At 43.0% G+C, this 22,148-nt stretch overlaps 1 protein-coding gene across 2 annotated transcripts in view; it reads left to right on the top strand.

The window, feature by feature from the left end:
- Positions 1-414: 414 nt before the first annotated feature.
- The window catches only part of LOC106586462 (zinc finger protein 385B), a 170,701-nt gene continuing 148,967 nt past the window's right edge, over positions 415-22,148 (top strand). Inside the window, exon 1 of one of the 2 annotated variants that reach the window (XM_014173811.2) lies at positions 415-526. Coding sequence is in view for 1 of the 2 variants with exons in the window: in XM_014173809.2 (XP_014029284.1) it covers positions 564-612 (49 nt within the window). In the remaining variant the exon portion in view is untranslated. Of the gene's footprint in view, positions 613-22,148 lie in introns of both variants that reach the window. The other variant, XM_014173809.2, reaches the window with a different exon arrangement.

Below are 22,148 nucleotides of genomic sequence, written 5' to 3'. Positions count from 1 at the left end.
GAGAGGAAGACCTCAGTGTGTGGGTTGTGTTCTGAACCCTGCACTTAACTTCTAAAATAGTAGATTTACAGGATGACCAACACTATAGCATACAATTAAGTCTCATCTCCCAATAGATTGTTAATGTTGATTTTATTATTTTGAATACTAAAATATAGTTTACAACTGTGCGTATTTACGCATGTTTATTATAGTAAACACCAGCGATTAATGTCAAAGTATTTTTATTTTTTAAATAAAGCTGAGAGAAAGAAAACACTTTTTTTCAGAGCAGGAAGACTCAAGGAAGACGGTACTGGTAGCATAATGTAGGCCATAGTGTACTGCGCGGGCTCAGGTAGTTCTGCTACTGCTGCCTCCGCCCCGGGATGAGCATGCGTGAAGGTTTTTTGGTCAAAGCAGAGCAAGCGCATGCAGCTCATAGCAGTCAAACATTCTGAGCGCGAGTCAGTGGAGAAGGCGTTTGGAACAACCGGCAAGAAAACGGAGACGGTTTTACTTTCCTGACATCCAAGGGTATCTACAGGTAATGCAATACACTGCAAGACGTGAGTTATTATCAAATGGATTTGAGCGGATTTCCTCATCATTTCACACCGAACCATTTGCAAGGTAAATAGATGGAGTCAACTGGACGTTCCCACTTTATTAACGAACTCCTTACATTTCTTCACTGAAATAATAGACATGGGGCATTATTCTTTCATTTTACGCGAAGTTTAGTCTGTTTTTGGAAGCAATTTTCTTAGTTGAAAGTTATTTGAAAATTGAATTGCAATAAAAGTGTTATTCTGTGTCTTCAGAATTTGAAAGCGAGCTTGACTGCGAGAATGTTATGCGAGACTGTTATGTCAACTGAGCATCGTCGTGCGTAGTTTGTTCTCCTATTTTGCGGACCAGTAATGCACGTGTTATTAATTTGTCTTGGCTCTTGCACACATGCCACCTGTTAGGAAATAAATCCATAGCTTCGTGTCAAGTAATGTCATATAATTTCCATGGTGGCTAAACAGGGCATGCATTTCATCCAAAAAAGAAAGAAAGAAAAGGACATCTCTCCATATAATTATTAGGTTTTAAGTTCGATTTCTGTCCTATTCAGTGATCGTTTTCAGGCAGGTCAGTCCACCTTGATTGTAGGCAATGAGTAAGATTGAAGAAATTAATAAATAGATCCAGGGGAAAAGACTGATAGTGGGCTAACGCTTTCGCTTTGTGCAGCCTAGTGATAATGCTGTCATTGGGCTACAAGCTTTGTTGTCATGAGATAATCCTTTACAAATCCATTATTCAAATTCTTGTCTTTTGTTGTCTGTTAGGTATATGTGTTTTGTTTAAAATGAAGAGCTGATCTGCCTACAGTGCCCAGAATGCTGCTTGATAATTTTAGAATAAGTGGATGATAAGTCAGTTAAGAACAAATTCATATTTACATTGACGGCCTACGAGGGAAGCGTGGGTTAAGTGCATTTTTCAGGGGCAGAACAACAGATTTTTACCCGGTCAGCTCGGGATTCGATCCAGCAACTTTTCGGTTACTGGCCCGACGCTAGGCTACCTAGTTACTGGCCCAACACTAGGCCACCTGCCGCCCCAATGACTGTATGTATCCACTTTTTGGATCTTGTCTGACATTGACAGAGTATTTTTTTTATACACATTTTACAGCAGGGTAGAGTTAAGTGACAACCATTTTTCGCATGTTTCTGTCTATTAGTAGACTATACAGCTCTTAGAGCAGAATGCTTATCTTTATTGACATAAGTTTTATGAAGTATCAAAGTAATGTCTTCTATTTAGATGTGCTTAATGTATTTGCATATTTAACCATTATTTATTATTATTATTTTTATTTTTATTTAACCTTTATTTAACTAGCCAAGTCAGTTAAGAACACATTCTTACTTACAATGACGGCCTACCCAAAGGCAAAAGGCCTCCTGCGGGGACGGGGGCTGGGATTAAAAATACAAATCAATTAAATAAAAATAAAGGATAAAACACACATCACGACAAGAGAGACAACACAACACTACATAAAGAGAGACCTAAGACAACAACAGAGCATGGCAGCAACACATGACAACACAGCATAGTAGCAACACAACATAACAACAACATGGTAGCAACACAACATGGCAGCAGCACAACATGGTAGCAGCACAAAACAGGGTAATAACATCATTGGCCACAGACAACAGCACAAAGGGCAAGAAGGTACAGACAACAATACATCACGCAAAGCAGCCACAACTGTAAGTAAGAGTGTCCATGATTGAGTCTTTGAATGAAGAGTTTGAGATAAAACTGTCCAGTTTGAGTGTTGCAGCTCGTTCCAGTCGTTAGCTGCAGCGAACTGAAAAGACGAGCGATCCAGGAATGTACAGGGACTCATGCTGAGACCAAGGTCTCTTTCACAGATGTGCACTGTATACACATCTAACACATCAATATACACTGAGTGTACAAAACATTAAGAACCTTGACACAAACCGGTGCGCCTGGCACTACCATACCCCGTTCAGAGGCACTTAAATCTTTTGTCTTGCCAATTCACTCTCTGAATGGCACACATACACAATCCATGTCTCAATTGTCTCAAGGTTTACAAATCCTTCTTTAGCATGTCTCCTCCCCATCATCTACACTGATTTGAAGGGGATTTAGCAAGTGACATCAATAAGGGATCATACTGTAGTTTTTACCTGGATTCCCCTGGTCAGTCTGTCATGGAAAGAGCAGGTATTCTTAATGTTTTGTACACTTAGTGTACACTATACATATCAATATACACATCAACATTCACATAAATTGCCCTAGAGGCACCAATTAATCCAACTTTAGTTTATCTTGAAAAGGGCAAAGCCAACAAATTAGCATCAACATCCTCTTCGATAACACTTGTTGCAGACGCTACACACTTTTAACTAGCCTACAACAAAGGCTAGCTAGCTACTGTTCACTATTGCAGTGACCTGTCTGCCTTTCCATAATTTTTTTTTTACAAGTCAAAATGTGATTGGTTGAGACAACTGTCGCTCCAAAATTCTGCACTAATACAGTTGAGGTGATTTGTTTATCTTGCACAGGATAAAAAGTGATTGGAATTAGTTTCGGAACAGGTCTGTCTCTGGACGTGAGCCAGGTGCCCTGTTCCAAGTCCACAGCGAAGTCGGCTCAAAACAAAAGTGACGTAGCCTAGGCTAGATTAAGCATGTAGAGAAATGAGTAGGATTCTGTGTTTTCACATGCAAAAGTGATTGCTTTTGATAAAGACGCTTTATCTGCTCACCAATGAAAACTAGTTTGACTGAGTGGCGCAGATTACGGTTCGATTTGAGAAGGGTGCTCCTCCCTTACCTCTTTTTCCCGTTCACGTCATGGTCCATAGACCGATGCACCATGTTTCAGGTTAATAGAACTCCCTCAATGGAAGATGCCTTCTATCTAGCTTCCGAGGGCTTAGCCAATGGCTGACTTAGCTAGCTAAGTTTATCTACCCAGACTACCAAAGAAAAATCCTGATTGGATCTTTTTTCTCTTCACCGTTAACCCTTTCCTTTCCAACACAAGACTAAATCAGAATATCATTGAAAATATTAATTTAATTACAATACCATTGAAATATTCTTGAAAGATTAAATAGAAATTAAAACAACATGTATATTTTAAAACTACAACAATTATTTTATAAATCCTTAGGGCTTCTCTGAAAACACAGGAGGCCCATTCCAGCCCACTTTAGGAGAGGCAGCCCCTATCCCCACTGGGTATAGTTGATTTAATAATAAGCTATTTTGATTGTAAAGAAATGGACTTGCTTTATTCAGTCACAAATTATCATGGCAATCTCATGGACTGACGCTCCTTGTATCTATAACGCTGCGTATGATCCCCAGCCCCATTCCTCAATTCCAAATCAAGCTGTTTTAGGCTGAAACAAACTCGGGGTTGATTAATCTCCATCTACTATAAAGTAATAAGCTATTATCACTGCAAACTTTGCTCTTGTGCAAACACTTAGGATAGGCCTATATGGTCCCTGCCCCTGTGACTGCTATTGTGTAGTGAGATGAGATAGCTTTTTAAGTGACTGGCAGACCTGGGTTAAAAATATATTTGAAGTCTTTAAAATACTTTTTAGCATTTGCTTTAAGTGAATTATATAGGGAATAGGGTGCCATTTGGGGTGCAGTCTGTAATTAGTCCCATTCTGTCTGGTATGATTTATAGAGCCTCCATCTTAGTGTGAAGGTGATCTATGGGATGCTTAAGCACTGAATGTGTCCCAAATGTCACCCTATTCCCTTTATAGTGCACTAATTTTGACCAGAGCCCTATGGGCACTATATGGAGTAGGGTGCCATTTGGGACACACCCACTGTATCTTCTCCTCAGCCCTCCACCTGTCCTGTCCTGTAGCTATGGTTCTAATCATTCTCAGTTTATTGGAAGATAATTGTCTTGTGATGGGGAAACAATGACATTGACACTGTTGACAGTGATATGATGAGCCTTGTCTAGCAGCACAACACTACTGTTTCACACCCAGAGGGAGAACCTGATATCACCGACACTATCTAGCTATGATATGAATAAGTGATGCTGACTGTAACCAACTTCATTGGCATTTATGGATTATATCAGTCAATGCTTTTGGCATATTATAAACAGTACATTACTTGCATTAACTAACTGCAAGATGTTTTCTCGTTAAAGGTTACATAATTATATAAACTGTTTACAAAGTAGAATTAGCTAAATTAATGAATTGCTATATATATGAAATATGCCAATACACACCTCTCTCTTTCTCTCTCTCTCATTCTCTCTATGTCTCTATCTCTCTCTCTTTCTTTCTGTGAATGCAGCAAATATATTCACATTCCACATGTGGGCCTATTTCTACTTTGGTGGAGCTGAGCCCAGGGGCTGCCTCTCCTAAAGTGGGCAGGAATGGGGCAGAAAGTAATATGATAACTGACCGCACCGTGCCCAGGAGACTGGGTCTGTGTCCCAAATAGCCACCTATTCCCTTCCTAATATATCCCTATATAATGAATATGGTGCCATTTGGGATGCATACTAGGGTGGAGGGATGAAGAGATGGAGGGAAGGTCAGCTAGTTTCAGTAATTAGCAATGATGGAAGGTAGCGGAGAGGAATCAGAGGAAGACTCTGATTTCTTTCTAAAGGGGTAATGAATCATATTGTGTTGTTCCTGACAGGACTAGGACGTTAGGTTATATATCAGGAGAAGAAGAAAGAGAAAGGGAACACTGTCTGTCAGAGAACAACCAATAGAGATTCTATGTGCAAAATCCATGCTGCAAACTTTTCTATACCATTTAGCTGACTTGCAACTTACAGTTCCGTGAGTGCATATATTTTGTTATATATATACTGTATGTGACACGAGCTGGAATTGAACCCACAACTCTGGTGTTGCTAGGACTATGCTATTATTAGCTGAACCACACAAAACCACACATGACTATTCTTAATTTTTTTTGTTGCCTTTATTAAACTAGGCAAGTCAGTTAAGAACAAATTCTTATTTTCAATGACGGCCTGAGAACAGTGATTTGTTCAGGGGCAGAACGACAGGTTTTTACATTGTCAGCTCGGGGATTTGATATTGCAACCTTCCGATTACTAGTCCAACGCTCTAACCACTAGGCTTCCTGCCACCTTCTTGTGTGTTTGTCTTTGTTACTTCTTCCCAGTGATATAGACGAGTCGCTAAACTTTTAGTCACTAAATCTTTAGTCCAAGTTGAGTCCCAAGTCCCCAGTGCTCGAGTCCAAGTCTGAGTCACCAATGGTCGAGTCACGAGTCCCTAAGGCAATTTTTAAAATTAATAAAATAATAATGATTTTAAAAATACTTAGTGCTGGTAATATGGGTCATAACTTTTGAACAGTTAGGGCTAGAAAAAAATCAGTTTTCTCTGTAGAAAAGAGAGAGGCTTGTCAGAACCTGGCTATGGAATGCAATGGGGAAAGTGGGAGGGTTGAGCAAGACAGTCTATTTTTCTATACCCAAGGGGGAGAAAGACAATCAAAGCTAGACTATTGTTTTACTGTTAAACTTAATACCATTGTTTTTAACTTCATAAAGCAGCTTGTGTTCCTTAACCAGGCAACTAACTACTATGGAAGGCTGGAAAACCAGTTAGCAAGAGTCACCTGCACGATGTGTATGATCGGAGGCTGAGTAGAGTCTGCCTGCCTGCGTGTTTTCCATTTACCAAACGCTCTTATCCTGAGCGACTTACATTAGTAAGTGCATACATTTTCATCCTGTCCCCATGGGAATTGAACCCACAACCCTGGTGTTGCGAGTGCCATACTCTACCAAGTGAGACACATCACTGCGGCTTCCATTTCACCTCTGATTATAACAGCTTATTGCAGCCAATATTTCTTTCCTTCAAGTGGACTTTTAATTCCTCCCCTGCATCGGATCTTGTCAATTTATCTAGTTGGCCTGTCATGTCCTGACCAGTAATAGGGGTTATTTGTCATTGTAGTTTGGTCAGGGCGTGGCAGGGGTGTGTTTGTTTTGTGTTGTCGGGGTTTTGGGGTTTTGTTCTATGTTTTGTATTTCTATGGTTTTTCTATGTTGTATATTTCTTTGTGTTGGCCGGGTATGGCTCTCAATCAGGAACAGCTGTACATTGTTGTTGCTGATTGGCAGTCATACTTAGGTAGCCCTTTTTCACCTGTCGTTTGTGGGAAGTTGTTTTTGCATAGCTGTGTTTAGCCTGCAATACTGTGCGTTAGTGTCTTGTCTTGTTACGTGTCTCAATAAAAGTTAAAATGAGCACTCAACCCGCTGCACCTTGGTCTACTCCGTACGACACTCGTTACATGGCCACAGTGCTGTGTGGCTCACTGGCATGACACCCTCTAACTAAGCTCTCTTTATGCATGTGTTATTTCTCTGTTTGTTTGTCTCTTAATCAAAATGCTAATCACATGGCACAGCTAGCACACTGACACGGGCTGCCAGGAAAAATGCTAATTTGACCATTTTCTTCTTGTCAGGAGCTAAAGTTCATATTCCAATGTTTGTGATCTAAAATATTAAGATATGCACTCATTGGAAAAGGCAATATACTGATGATCAGGGGATGGAACTGCATTTCAGTACTTTATGTATTATGTAATAAAATAGTGAATCATCAGTTTATCGTGACTCAACACTATTATGGAACGATATGCAATACCTCAAACATGGACATGCCACCAGTAAAAACAGAACAGCAGGTATTGGCACAGGTCAGGGCCGGTATTCACAAAGCGTCTCAGAGTAGGAATGCTGATTTAGGATCAGGTCTCCACTCGTATTCATTATGATTTAAGAGACAACACTGATCCTAGATCAGCACTCTATGAAATAACACATGGAATCATGTAGTAACCAAAAAAGTGTTAACAAATCAAAATATATTTTTGATTTTAGATTCCTCAAAATAGCCACCCTTTGGCTTGATGACAGCGTTGCACACTCTTGGCATTCTCTCAACCAGCTTCACCTGGAATGCTTTTCCAACAGTTCCCACATATGCTTAGCACTTGTTGGCTGCTTTTCCTTCACTCTGCAGTCCTCATCACTCCTTCACTCTGCAACTTATCCCAAACCATTTCAATTGGGTTGAGGTTGGGTGATTGTGGATGCCAGGTCATCTGATGCAGCACTCCACCACTTTCCTTCTTGGTCAAATAGCCCTTACACAGCCTGGAGATGGGTTGGGTCATTGTCCTGTGGAAAAACAAATGATAGTCCCACTAAACGCAAACCAGATGGGATGGTGTATCGCTGCAGAATGCTGTGGTAGCCATGCTGGTTAAGTCTGCCTTGAATTCTAAATAAATCATTGACAGTGTCACCAGCAAAGCACCCCCACACCATCAAACCTCCTCCTCCATGCTTTACGGTGGGAACCACACATGTGGAGATCATCTGTTCACCTACTCTGCGTCTCACAAAGACACGGTGGTTGGAATCAAAAATCTGAAATTTGGACTCATCAGACCAAAGGTCAGATTTCCACCGGTCTTATGTCCATTGCTTGTGTTTCTTGGCCCAAGCAAGTCTCTTCTTCTTATTGGTGTCCTTATTGGTGTCCTTTAATTCCACAAATTAACTTTTAACAAGGCACACCTGTTAATTGAAATGCTTTCCAGGTGACTACCTCATGAAGTTGTTTGAGAGAATGCCAAGAGTGTGCAACGCTGTCATCAAGGCAAAGGGTGGCTACTTTGAAGAATATATTTTTGTTTAACACTTTTTTAGTTACAACATGATTCCATATGTGTTATTTCAGAGTTTTGATGTCTTCTCTATTATTCTAATATTCTATTAATATTAGAATAATATTATATTATTCTTATTATTAAAATAGTAGAAATAAAGAAAAACCCTGAAATGAGTAGGTGTGTCCAAACTTTTGACTGGTACTGTAGGTCCTGGATGTTAGGAAGCTTGACCCCAGTGAGGTACTGGGCCGTACGCACTACCCTCTGTTGTGCTTTATGATCATATGCCGAGCAGTTGCCATACCAGTCGGTGATGCAACCGGTCAAGATGCTCTCGATGGTGCAGCTGTAGAACTTTATGAGGATCTGGGGACCCATGCCAAATCATTTCAGTCTCCTGAGGGGGAAAAGGTGTGGTCGTGCCCTCTTCACAACTGTCTTGGTGTGTTTGGACCATGATAGTTCATTGGTGATGTGGATACCAAGGAACTTGAAACTCTCGACCCTCTCCACTTCAGCCCTGTTGATGTTAATGGGGGGCTGTTCGGCCCTCCTTTTCCTATAGTCCACGATCAGCTCCTTTGTCTTGCTCACGTTGAGGGAGAGGTTGTTGTCCTGGCACCACACTGCCAGGTCTCTGACCTCCTCCCTATAGACTGTCTCATCGTTGTCGGTGATCAGACCTACCACTGTTGTGTCGTCAGCAAACTTAATGATGGTGTTGGAGTCATGCTTGGCCACGCAGTTGTGGGTGAACAGGGAGTACAGGGGGGGCCTAAGCACACAACCCTGAGGATCAGCGTGTTGTTGCCTACCCATACCACCTGGAGGCAAACTGTCAGGAAGTCCAGGATCCAGTTGCAGAGGGAGGTGTTTAGTCCAAGGGTCCTTAGCTTAGTGATGAGCTTTGTGGGTATTATGGTGTTGAACGCTGAGCTGTAGTCAATGAACAGCATTTTCACATTGGTGTTCCTTTTTTCCGGGAGGGAAAGGGCAGTGTGGATTGCGATTGAGATTGTGTCATTTATGGATCTGTTGGGGCGGTATGCAAATTGGAGTGGGTCTAGGGTTTCTGGCATGATGGTGTTGATGTGAGCCATGACCAGCCTTTCGAAGCACTTCATGGCTACCGATGTGAGTGCTACGGGGCAGTAATAATTTAGGCAGGTTACCTTCGCTTTCTTGGGTGCAGGTTAAGAAAACATTTGTTTTCCCAAACCCATAAACCTTACCCTAACTCCTAACGCAAAACCTAATCCCTTACCCATAAACCTAATTCTAACCCTGACCCTAAACCTAACCCCTAAGCGTGAAATTGCTTTTTTCCTTGTGGGGACTGGCAAAATGTCCAAAACACAAACACACTGATGTAGGAGTGAGTTTAACTGTATTGATGCAACGTCAGGTTATCTGCTTCTACGTTTCTTCATTTATTTAAGGAATATATGCATTGTATGTTTTATTTAATCTATCTGTAACCTTGGTTGAACCTTTCAGTTGGTCTGTCTTCTTCTAGGCCCTTACTGATATCTTGTTATGAGCCCTGATATCTTCCACTGGACCCATTACTCTCTTTGAGGTCAATGTTGTTTAAAAGGAAAAACAGCTCTTCTAGTGGGGTTAGAGTGGAGTGAAACCTTTAGTGTTTTAGTATACTCATGCAGAGGTGACCCTGGTTAAATATATATGTGTTAAATTATTTAGGGATTTCTAGAAGTAAGAGTTTCAGTGAGATGATCGGTTGAATGTTAGTTACCACTGACAATGAAGCTGTTGTCTTTTTTTCACATTAGATTTTAGAATTTCAAAATGTACTTAATCATGTTTCACTTCAGTTGAAATTGCCAAAGGCTACAACTGCACTGTCACACTATGATTCAAAGCAGACTTCCTGACTGACAGCGACTGGGTAAAATAATGCCTCATACGTACAGTAGGCTGTTGTCTTTTTTTCTCACATTTGATTTTAGAATTTCAGTGAGTCCTTAATCATTTTCCACTCAATTAATATTACCCTAGTTGTAGCAGCAGCCGCTTCTTTTTGTATGGATTTCAGTAAGAGTGATTGAGTCATCATATCAGTTACAAAAGTGCGAATCACTGCAAAAATCACAGAAAGCTTGTGGATGCACTGCGTGCTAACAGAACAGGACTGCGGGCAGCTGAGCAGAAATGGAGGAAAATTCATTAATCCTTCCCCTCCCTCCTCTATACCTTCTCTTCCTCTCTATCTGCTGCTAAAGTCAATTTCTATCACTCCAAATGTCAAGCTTCTGTTTCCAACCCTGGGAAACTCTTCTCCGCGTTCTCCTCCCTCCTTAATCCTCCACCTGCTCCTTCCTCCCTCTCTGCGGATGACTTTGTCAACCACTTTGAAAAAAAGGTTGACGACATCCGCTCCTCATTCACCTGAAGCCTACTGAGCCCACTGATCCCACTCACACAAAACTACCCTACGCCTTGACCTCTTTCTCCCCTCTCTCTCCAGATTAAATCCTACGACTAGTGATGTTCACCCAACAACCTGCCCACTTGACCCCATCCCCTCCTCCCTTCTCCAGACCATCTCTGGAGACTACCCCCCATTACTCACTTCCCTCATCAACTTATCCCTGACCACTGTCTGCGTCCCTTCTGACGTCAAGATGGCCAGAGTAACTCCCATCCTCAAGAAACCAACACTCGGCCCCTCTGATGTCAAAAACTACAGACCGGTTTCCCTTCTTTGTTGTCTTTCCAAAACACTTGAGCGTGCTCTCTCTCACCAACTCTCATTAGCTCTTTCAGAACAATCTTTTTACCCTTATGGTGGAAATTACAAGATTATGTTATAATGCTGTTATTGCATCAACTGGTTGTTTTATGCAACAGAATAAGGGTTGTTAGAACACTCATCTGTGCGTATTCTACTGAGGATGGACCTCTAGAAGATTTCCGATGTCTTTGGGTGATACCGCATTCCAGAGCATGAGTTAATGTTTCTGTTCTATAAGGTACCAGGGAGAGATGACTCCAGGGATAGACCCTGGTCTCAACACAGTGACATACTGTCTGCTGTGAATTATAAGTTTCTTTCATACTAATCTTATCCTTGTGACCCATTCCATACATCTGTTGTTTGTCATGTAGACTGAAGGAGGATGGACTTTGCTATAAAATGCTGTGGCTCAAACCAGCTCGTTAAGTTCTCAGTGATCACCTCCAGGGGTGATAACCGACCAGATCCATTACTGCAGTAATTAAATAATAAAGTTAGATTGTTTTGAAGAAATGTAAAAGTCTCTCCTTTTGATTACAATAACACCACCTCAAGCTCAACCTCGACAAGACGGCGCTGCTCTTCCTCCCGGGAAGGCCTGCCCACTCCAAGACCTCTCCATCCTGTTTGGCAACTCCACGGTCTCCACTTCCCAGAGTGCAAAGAACCTTGGTGTGACCCTGGACAACACCCTGACGTTCTCTGCAAACATCAAAGCAGTGATTCGCTCCTGCAGGGTCATGCTCTACAGCATCCGTAGAGTACAACATTTCCTCACACAGGAGGTGGCGCAGGTCCTAATCCAGGGACTTGTCATCTCCCGTCTAGACTACTGCAACTTTCTGTTGGCTGGGCTCTCCACTTGTGCCATCAAACCCCTGCAATTTATCCAGAATTTTGCAGCCCGCCTTGTGTTCAACCTTCCTAAGTTCTCCCATGTCAAACCGCCCCTCCGCACACTCCACTGGCTTTCAGTTGAAGCTCGCATCATCTTCAAGACCCTGCTGCTTGCCTACAGAGCAGCAAGGGGAACTGCCCCTCCTCCCATTCAGGCTATGCTTAAACCATACACCCCAACCTGAGCACTCCATTCCGCCACCTCTGGTCTCTTGTCCCTCCCACCCCTACATAAGGGCAGTTGCTGCTCAGTCCAGTCAAAGTTCTCCTCTGTCCTGGCATCCCAATGGTGGAACAAGTTTCCCCATAAAGTCAGGACATCAGAGTCCCTGCTCATCTTCCGAAAACGTCTGAAACCCTACCTCTTTGAAGAGTATCTTAAATTACTTTGCTGTTAAATACTTTGTTGAGGGGAAATTTACTTGATACGATTGTGATGTGTTGCTTTCTCACCCAGCTATCTTAAGATGAATGCCCTAATTGTAAGTCGCTATGGATAAGAGCGTCTGTTAAATGACTAGCATGTAAATGTAATGGATTCACTCTGTAAAACCTGTGCAAGAGAGAGAAGGAGTGAAAATCAACAAGGCTCAAAGTTAAAATGCATTAAAGAGGGGGGTTTCTGCCAAAGCAGGCATTAAGTTACATGTAGAATACTTTGTATGGAGTATGTAATGTAAGGCAGCAAAGCTTGAATAATGAGGCTGATGTAGATGGAGAGAGAGAGAGAGAGAGAGAGAGAGGTAGAGAAAGGGGGAGAGAGAGAGAGGAGAAGAGTGAGTGCCAGACAGATTCCACATGGAAATGCATGTGGGAAGCAAATTGAGGGTTCATTTGAATATTGAATCTAAATGTGATAATTTTACCGCTTCATCAAACTTGGGAGAGAGAGGGTGTTGACTCAGTTACAGCTGGGAAACATTAAAGCACCTCTAATCCTTTTAACACTGACACCACAGAGCCATGCAGGGCAGGGCAGGACACACACACACGATTGAGGTTATAGGAAACACACCACAATAACCAGATCCTGATACTGGCCGAGAAACTGAGTGAGGGTCAGCTACAGTCAGTGGGCCACACACACACACACACACACACACACACACACACACACACACACACACACACACACACACACACACACACACACACACACACACACACACACACACACACACACACACACACACACACACACACACACACACGGTCTGCTTCTGTCCCACAGTCCCTAACATCTGCACTGGGTCAATAGAAAAGGCCTTTTTATAGAAACATTAAATAGAGTGTACATTAAACATACTCCCTTATGGCAAGTGTACCACTGAGGGTTTTAAATAGAGTTTAACATGCTGTAGGCTGTGTCCGAAATGATACCCTATATAGTGCAGAGGGCCCTGGTCATAGTAGTGCTCTATAAAGGGAATAGGGTGCAATTGGGAGGCATCGATTGTCCCGTATGGCTAGTCGGCCACAGAGGGTAGCATAATGGTATTCTAATTCCCCTAGCTTGCCCTCCTTCTCTACCCTCAGCCTCAGGTCGGTGTTTCTGTCTGGGAGTAATATTACAGGGATCATGAAGATGTCCATTAACCGAAGTGCGCTGCTGTTTAATTTTTTATGGTTCCACTATATAAATGTGAATTGTAGTAATGGTGAATGGCTCACTGCACCTCCTTCCTCTTTGCACATGTTGTCATTATCCTCTCTGGGCCTGACAGAAATCACATCGGTCTGAAATCACTGCAGCCAGAATAGTCTTTATTTCTGTTGTATCTGACTAGCCTGGGATATTCTGTTTAATTTTTTACTCTCAATGTTGTGGTTTAATATTGTATGAGGCATTATTTTCCCTTTTTCAGTCTATTTGTCTACTTTGAATCAAAGTGTAGTGCAAAGTGTGGCAGCAGGGCAGTCACAAATGTAGTGGCTAGAAGTCAATAGCTACAGCAGGGTTTCCCAAACTCAGTCCTGGGGACCCCCTGGGCGCACGTCAAATAACCAAGTCATCATCAAGCTTTGATTATTTGAATCCGATGTGTAGTGCTTGGGCAAAAGCCTACCTCATCCCCCAACTGACCTCGCACTTACATCACAACCAGCTCTGTATACACACCTCTCTGCCATACAATACTACACAGATCTCACTGAACAACATTTGTAACCTGTCTGGTTCTTAGGGATAATCTATCCAGTGAGTGAGGATGCAAGTCAGTTATATTCGACGTAATCTGATTGCAGGGTTGTTTAAATTCTAGCACAAAGAGCCCAGCTTGTAGGTTAACAACCAGGCTTGGTAAAGGCTGTGAGTTGATTGGTTCAGGCCAGATTAGGATTACTAACCCAGAGATAATTGTGAGGTTAAATAATCATAATCCCGAATGTGTAACAGCTGTACGGCTCAACATTTCTAAAGCACAGTTATGATATTGAAAATAATTTCCTCCCCCATCATTCTGTCTTTCCCTCCATTTCGTGGTGTAACGATGTAGCTAGCTACCGTGATAGTAAATCGCTTGTGACCTTTCATCATCTCTAATCCAGTGTGTCTCTTCAGTACACAAAATATGAAGCGTAGGGTATTACATTATGTCACCCACTGTGAGTGATCGGTTTCCCCACTTCCTACCCTACTGTTGTGACACTGAGGAAACACAGCACATATCGTAGAGATAGATAATACACTGTTCTATTTCATTCTCTGACACAGCATGCCATTGATATTTATGTGTGATAACTGATTATGTACATTCCTGGTATTCTCCCACATGTATTTTCTATAGTCTCCGGAGTATTTGAAATTGAGCTTTTTCTAGTATTTGCGTTTGGTGGCGGTGTACACATTCAGTTGTTTGCTGTCTGTTTAATCTCCTGTAACTCTGTTAGTTCACTCTCACTTTCCACACAGTGTTCGTCCTGCTCCTTCATCTCTGTAAATAAATCGTGGCAGGACTCAGGACAAGACAGCACTTGAATAGTGTCCTTAACCTTTTGTTATTTTGCTGCTATCCTGGCTGTGTTGTCATCTTTTTTAAAGCCATTGTAGTTCTCAGTAAATTGGCTTCCTTACACCTGCATCGTTGGTGGAAGCCGGCCAATTCATTATAAAATGTCAACCCAAGCTTATAATGTTTTGCCAAAACATGCACAGCACATGGCACACTCTCCTAGTGGCTTGTTCTTGGCCTGTCCCTGATTCAGTAGCTCTGACGCATGCTTCTCCAGGCACCTGCTGAGAGCTGGTCTGTTACCATCTGAGAGCTGCTCTGCTCCCTGAGAAGTAGTCTGTTCTCTAATCTATAGTAATATCAGTAGTGGTAGGATTAGTTTTATTCACTGTATTGTCCTAGATGGGTAACTGGTTTGCAACATACTGTACATACTGTTCCCTGTAGCTCAGTTGGTAGAGCATGGTGTTTGCAACACCAGGGTTGTGGGTTCGATTCCCACGGGGGGCCAGCACAGGAAAAAAAATGTATGAAATTAAATGTATGCATTCACTACTGTAAGTCGCTCTGGATAAGAGCGTCTGCTAAATGACTAAAAATGTAAATGTAAAAATGTACACTGGTCTGTTCCTTTGTTCCATGTGCCTTTGTGTTTGGAGCACAACTGACTGGCCAATTGTTTTCCATAGAAATATGGTTTCCACCCCCACCCCCACCCTGCCACTGCCACCACCTCCACCACCCCCCCACACTGCCACCACCACCCTGCCACCACCACCACCACCATGCCTCCACCACCACCCTACCACTACCACCACCACCCTGCCACCACCACCACCCCCCCACACTGCCACCACCACCCTACCACTACCACCACCACCCTGCCACCACCACCACCACCACCCTGCCACCACCACCACCACCATGCCTCCACCACTACCACACACCCCCACCACCCCCCCCCCACACTGCCACCACCACCCTACCACTACCACCACCACCCTGCCACCACCAGCCACCACCATGCCTCCACCACCCCCCACACTGCCACTACCACCCTAACTAAAATGAAATGCCACCACCACCCCCACACTGCCACTACCACCCTATCACTACCACCACAACCGTGCCACCACCATCACCCCCACCACCACGCTCCCACCACCACCACACTACCACCACCACCATGTCACCCCACGCTGCCACCACCACCAACACCCTTCCAACACCACCACCACCCTCCCCACTATGCCACCACCACCACCCGGCCACCGCCACCCCAACCACTACCACCACCCTGTCACCACCCCCACCAGCACCACCACCCTGCCACCACCAGCACAACCCCCACCACAACCCTGCAACCACCACCATGCCACCACCAACCCCACCCCCACCCCACCATCCCTCCCACCACCACCTTCACCATAACTCTGCCACCACCACCAACCTGCCACCACCACCATCCTACCACCAGGAGGAATGTGTCCCATGTGAGATATGCAGTGTAATCAGAGCATGTTATGGGACACAGCCATCCATGATGTTAACTCGGATCGCCTGACTTGGTCCTTGTCGTCCTCTAGAATGCTACTCTGACAGACAGGCAGGCAGGGCTGCCCAGGCAATTACTGGGCCTACTGGGCACTATGACTTTCAGGTGTTCTCAGGGGGAGGAAAATAATTCAAAGAAACAAGTTGGATTTCCAACCTGTCAGAAAGCAAATGGAAATGCTTTGCCCTCTTGGTTAGGTTAGTCAGCTGCTTGGGCGAACAGCCTGAAGTTGTTAGGAATGAAGAGAAAAGTTTGAACAGGACTGGAGAGTCACTTTCTCTACTCTTAATGAGAGTGCTTTCTCTTTCTTAGGCCAAACAACCTATCTTAATGGTGTTCCTCTTTTCTGTTCTTTGCAATAGTGTGACATTCCACTCCTGTCTGTGGTGGGTGGGTTATGGTTATGTGCCTCTCATGTTAATAAGCTGCCCCTTAACCTCTGTGGCTTTATTGCCTAGCACCAAGCCATATGGTCCTCACAGCTTACAGGCAGGCCTCTCACTTTCTCTCTCTCCCTCCGTTTCTCTCTCTCTTTCTCTTACTCACTCTAAACTTTTATGTCACTGTGACTAGTACACAGAACTTTGCAACAAAGTGTTGCGTCATCGTTCTAGACAACCAGTAAATAGCTCATAGTACCATTATATATTGATACTTATTCACAGGATGGATGACTTTGAATGTCTGTCTGCCTATGAAATGGAACTCATTGCACACATATGTCGTTACACGCTGTGGCAAGCCCAGTGCTACTGGGTGCTATAGAGGAGCCCACAGCGGGCCATTATAAATCAAGCAAGGAAACACTGTGGGAGACAGAGTTTGATTTTGTAGCTAAAACATTGGAATCATCCCGTATGGCTCCAAATGTGGTTACATAAAACATTTGTTCCATTAGAATTCATGTGAAACCTTTAACATGTAATCTGGCTCTGTGGGATATTTATCCATTGTGTTAATGTCAGACTAGCTCACACTAGACCAGACTACACATCCACCACAGGTCACTGAGCTCTGTTCACATTGTATTAACCTCTGATTCTAGACCAAACAGCTTTTAACAGCTTGTAACCTGTGATCAAATGCCTTCCTACACTAAACCTGAGTCCTGATGGAAATCTGAACAGGGGTTTAGAAAGCCTGACTCTGCCATGCATAGATGAGAGGAGAACGTTGTCTGAAACAATGCACTGTACGACCAAACACAGGTTGATGTTCAATGCCTAGTGATCTCATGCATTTTACTGATTATATGAGATTATATTAGGCAGAAACAAGCTTAGTGCGTAAATCATTATGTCATAAGCAGTGATGTAACTGTGGACTCAATCCAGGCTGTACCAACCAGCCTAGCCAGTGGATGGACTTCCTCTCTTCAAAGAATTTAATGAAGGGAGGGGAGGAGAGAGTATTTCTATCTTCCTCAAATTCAGAATAGTGACGGGTTTCAGTCAGTGTGATGCAACTTGCCACTGGGAAGTTTCTGTGATTTATATAGCCTACTTTTTGACACTTGGCAGCATACAGTACATACCATGCAATCCATGGCAAAGTCTAATGGCAAAATGTTCTCATGTTTCCACAGAACTTGAACATCACTTTTTAGAACATCGGTTTTAGTTGTACTATTTCCATCTAGGCCTACATGAATCCTCAACGACCTTGCCCACGCAAACCTGAAAAAGGTGGGAGTCAGTGAGTTGGTGTCTGCTCTGCTGTTGATGTGCACTGAGGCTAATGCTCATGCTTTTCCATTAAGGCTACCCACATTGAAATCATCACTCAAATACATGTACTGCTGTTTTCATAAAACACGCCAAGGTAAAGCTCGGGAGGAACTGACATAATTGTGTAGTTAAGGAAGTCATGTACCTTTTCAGACAGTTAATGTATTCCATAATAAAACATTTTTGGTCTGATGCTCATAGGTGGAAACACGAAAGCCTGCATCTTTGAGACCAAACACCGGAATTAAGTCTCATATTGGATTTGAGGCATGCATTACATGGGATGTGTATCTCCAGGCCATCAGTCTGTTAAACAGTCATCAGTAGCTGACCTCCACCCAGTACCCTGCCCTGCAACTTAGAAACTGCTTTGCCCTACATACAGTACAAACACTGGTCACTTTAATAATGTTTACATACTGTTTTAACCACTTAATACAGTTGAAGTCAGAAGTTTACATACACTTAGGTTGGAGTCATTAAAACTCGTTTTTCAATCACTCCACAAATTTCTTGTTAACAAACTATAGTTTTGGCAAGTCGGTTAGGACATCTACTTTGTGCATGACACAAGTAATTTTTTTCAACAATTGTTTACAGAAAGATTATTTCACTTATAATTCACTGTATCACAATTCTAGTGGGTCAGAAGTTTACATACACTAAGATGACTGTGCCTTTAAACAGCTTGGAAAATTCCAGAAAATGATGTCATGGCTTTAGAAGCCTCTGATAGGCTAATTGACATCATTTGAGTCAATTGGAGGTTTACCTGTGGATTTATTTCAAGGCCTACCTTCAAACTCAATGCTCAAACTCAGTGCCTCTTTGCTTGACATCATGGGAAAATCAAAAGAAATCAGCCAAGACCTCAGGAAACAAATTGGAGACCTCCACAAGTCTGGTTCATCCTTGGGAGTAATTTCCAAATACCTGAAGGTACCACGTTCATCTGTACAAACAATAGTATGCAAGTATAAACACCATGGGACCACGCAGCTGTCATACCGCTCAGGAAAGAGACGCGTTCTGTCTCCTAGAGATGAACGCACTTTGGTGCGAAAAGTGAAAATCAATCCCAGAACAACAGCAAGTTGCTGGAGGAAACAGGTACAAAAGTATCTATATCCACAGTAAAACGAGTCCTATATCAACATAAACTGAAAGGCTGCTCAGCGAGGAAGAAGCCACTGCTCCAAATCCGCTATAAAAAGCCAGGCTACGGTTTGCAACTGCACATGGGGACAAAGATCGCATTTTTTGGAGGAATGTCCTCTGGTCTGATGAAACAAAAATAGAACTGTTTGGCCATAGTGACCATCGTTATACCACCATAATGTTTGGAGGAAAAAGGGGGAGGCTTGCAAGCCAAAGAACACCATCCCAACCGTGAAGCACGGGGGTGGCAGCATCATGTTGTGGGGGTGCTTTGCTGCAGGAGGGACTGGTGCACTTCACAAAATAGATGACATCATGAGACTGGAAAATGATGTGGAAATATTGAAGCAACATCTCAAGACATCAGTCAGGAAGTTAAAGCTTGGTCGTAAATGGGTCTTCCAAATGGACAATGACCCCAAGCATACTTCCAAAGTTGTGGCAAAATGGCTTAAGGACAACAAAGTCAAGGTATTGGAGTGGCCATCACAAAGCCCCTGACCTCAATCTCATAGAAAGTTTGTTGGCAAAACTGAAAAAGCGTGTGTGAGCAAGGAGGCCTACAAACCTGATTCAGTTACTCCAGCTCTGACCCAAGTTAAACAATTTAAAGGCAATGCTACCAAATACTAATTGAGTGTGTGTAAACTTCTGACCCACTGGGAATGTGATGAAAGAAATAAAAGCTGAAATAAATCATTCTCTCTACTATTATTCTGACATTTCACATTCTTAAAATAAAGTGGTGATCCTAACTGACCTAAGATTTTTACTAGGATTAAATGTTAGGAATTGTGAAAACTGAGTTTAAATGTATTTGGCTAAGGCGTATGTAAACTTCCGACTTCAACTGTATGTATATACTGTAATCAAGTCATGGCTCATCCTATATAACTACTACAGGGACTCTACAAGGTGTCTAAAGCGTTAAACAGGGATGCTGGTCCATGTTGACTCCAATGCTTATCACAGTTGTGTCAAGTTGGCTGGATGTCCTTTGGGTGGTTGACCATTCTTGATACACACGGGAAACTGTTGAGAATGAAAAACCCACCGGCATTGCAGTTCTTTACACAAACTGGTGCGTCTGGCACCTACTACCATAGCCCATTCAGAGGCACTTAAATATTTTGTCTTGCCCATTCACCCTCTCAATGGCACACAGACACAATCCATGTCTCAATTGTCTCAAGGCTTCTTTGACATGTCTCCTCCCCTTCATTTACACTGATTGAAGTGGATTTAACAAGTGACATCAAAAAGGGATCATAACTTTCACCTGGATTCACCTGGTCAGTCTATGTCATGGAAAGGTCTTACTGTTTGTATACTAAGTGTATATTCTGGACTCTGACATTGCTTGTTCTGATATTTCTTAATTTCTTTCTTTTTACTTTTTGGATTATGCATGTGTTGTTTTGTGTTGCTGTTGGAGCTAGAATCACAAGCATTTCGCTGCATCTACAGTAACATCTGCAACTCTGTGTAGACAGCCAATAAACTTTGATTTGATTTGAAACAGCAACTAGACAAAAACAAGCAGTCAGATCAAAAGGTTAACCCCCTCGCTAGACATTATAATGGAATAGAAAAACCCCTCGCTAGACATTATAATGGAATAGAAAAACCCCTCGCTAGATATTATAATGGGTTGAAAAACACCTTGCTAGATATTATAATGGGTTGAAAAACCCCTCGCTAGACATTATAATGGAATAGAAAAACCCCTCGCTAGATATTATAATGGGATAGGAAACCCCCTCCCTTGGCATTATAATGGAATAGAAAAACCCCTCGCTAGATATTATAATGGAATAGAAAAACCCCTCGCTAGATATTATAATGGGATAGGAAACCCCCTCCCTTGGCATTATAATGGGATAGGAAACCCCTCGCTAGGCATTATAATGGGATAGGAAACCCCCTCGCTAGACATTACAATGGGATAGGAACCCCCCTCGCTAGCTATTACAATGGGATAGGAAACCCCCTCGCTAGACATTACAATGGGATAGGAAACCCCCTCGCTAGGCATTACAATGGGATAGGAAACCCCCTCGCTAGACATTACAATGGGATAGGAAACCCCTCGCTAGGCATTACAATGGGATAGGAAACCCCCTCGCTAGATATTACAATGGGATAGGAAACCCCCTCGCTAGGCATTACAATGGGATAGGAAACCCCCTCGCTGGGCATTACAATGGGATAGGAAACCCCCTCGCTGGGCATTATAATGGGATAGGAAACCCCCTCGCTAGACATTATAATGGGATAGGAAACCCCCTCGCTAGACATTGTAATGGGATAGGAAACCCCTCGCTAGACATTACAATGGGATAGGAACCCCCCTCGCTAGCTATTATAATGGGATAGGAAACCCCCTCGCTAGACATTATAATGGGATAGGAAACCCCCTCGCTAGACATTGTAATGGGATAGGAAAACCCCTCGCTAGATATTACAATGGGATAGGAAACCCCCTCGCTAGATATTACAATGGGATAGGAAACCCCCTCGCTAGATATTACAATGGGATAGGAAACACACTCGCTAGGCATTACAATGGGATAGGAAACCCCCTCGCTAGATATTACAATGGGATAGGAAACCCCCTCGCTAGATATTACAATGGGATAGGAAACCCCCTCGCTAGACATTACAATGGGATAGGAAACACACTCGCTAGGCATTACAATGGGATAGGAAACCCCCTCGCTAGACATTACAATGGGATAGGAAACCCCCTCGCTAGACATTACAATGGGATAGGAAACCCCCTCGCTAGACATTACAATGGGATAGGAAACCCCCTCGCTAGACATTACAATGGGATAG

The sequence above is a fragment of the Salmo salar genome, chromosome ssa25 (genome assembly GCF_905237065.1).
Source record: "Salmo salar chromosome ssa25, Ssal_v3.1, whole genome shotgun sequence".
In the NCBI taxonomy this organism is placed as follows: domain Eukaryota; kingdom Metazoa; phylum Chordata; class Actinopteri; order Salmoniformes; family Salmonidae; genus Salmo; species Salmo salar.
The sequence above is the reverse complement of the archived record's forward strand: the minus strand, read 5'-3'. Positions and strand labels throughout refer to the sequence as shown.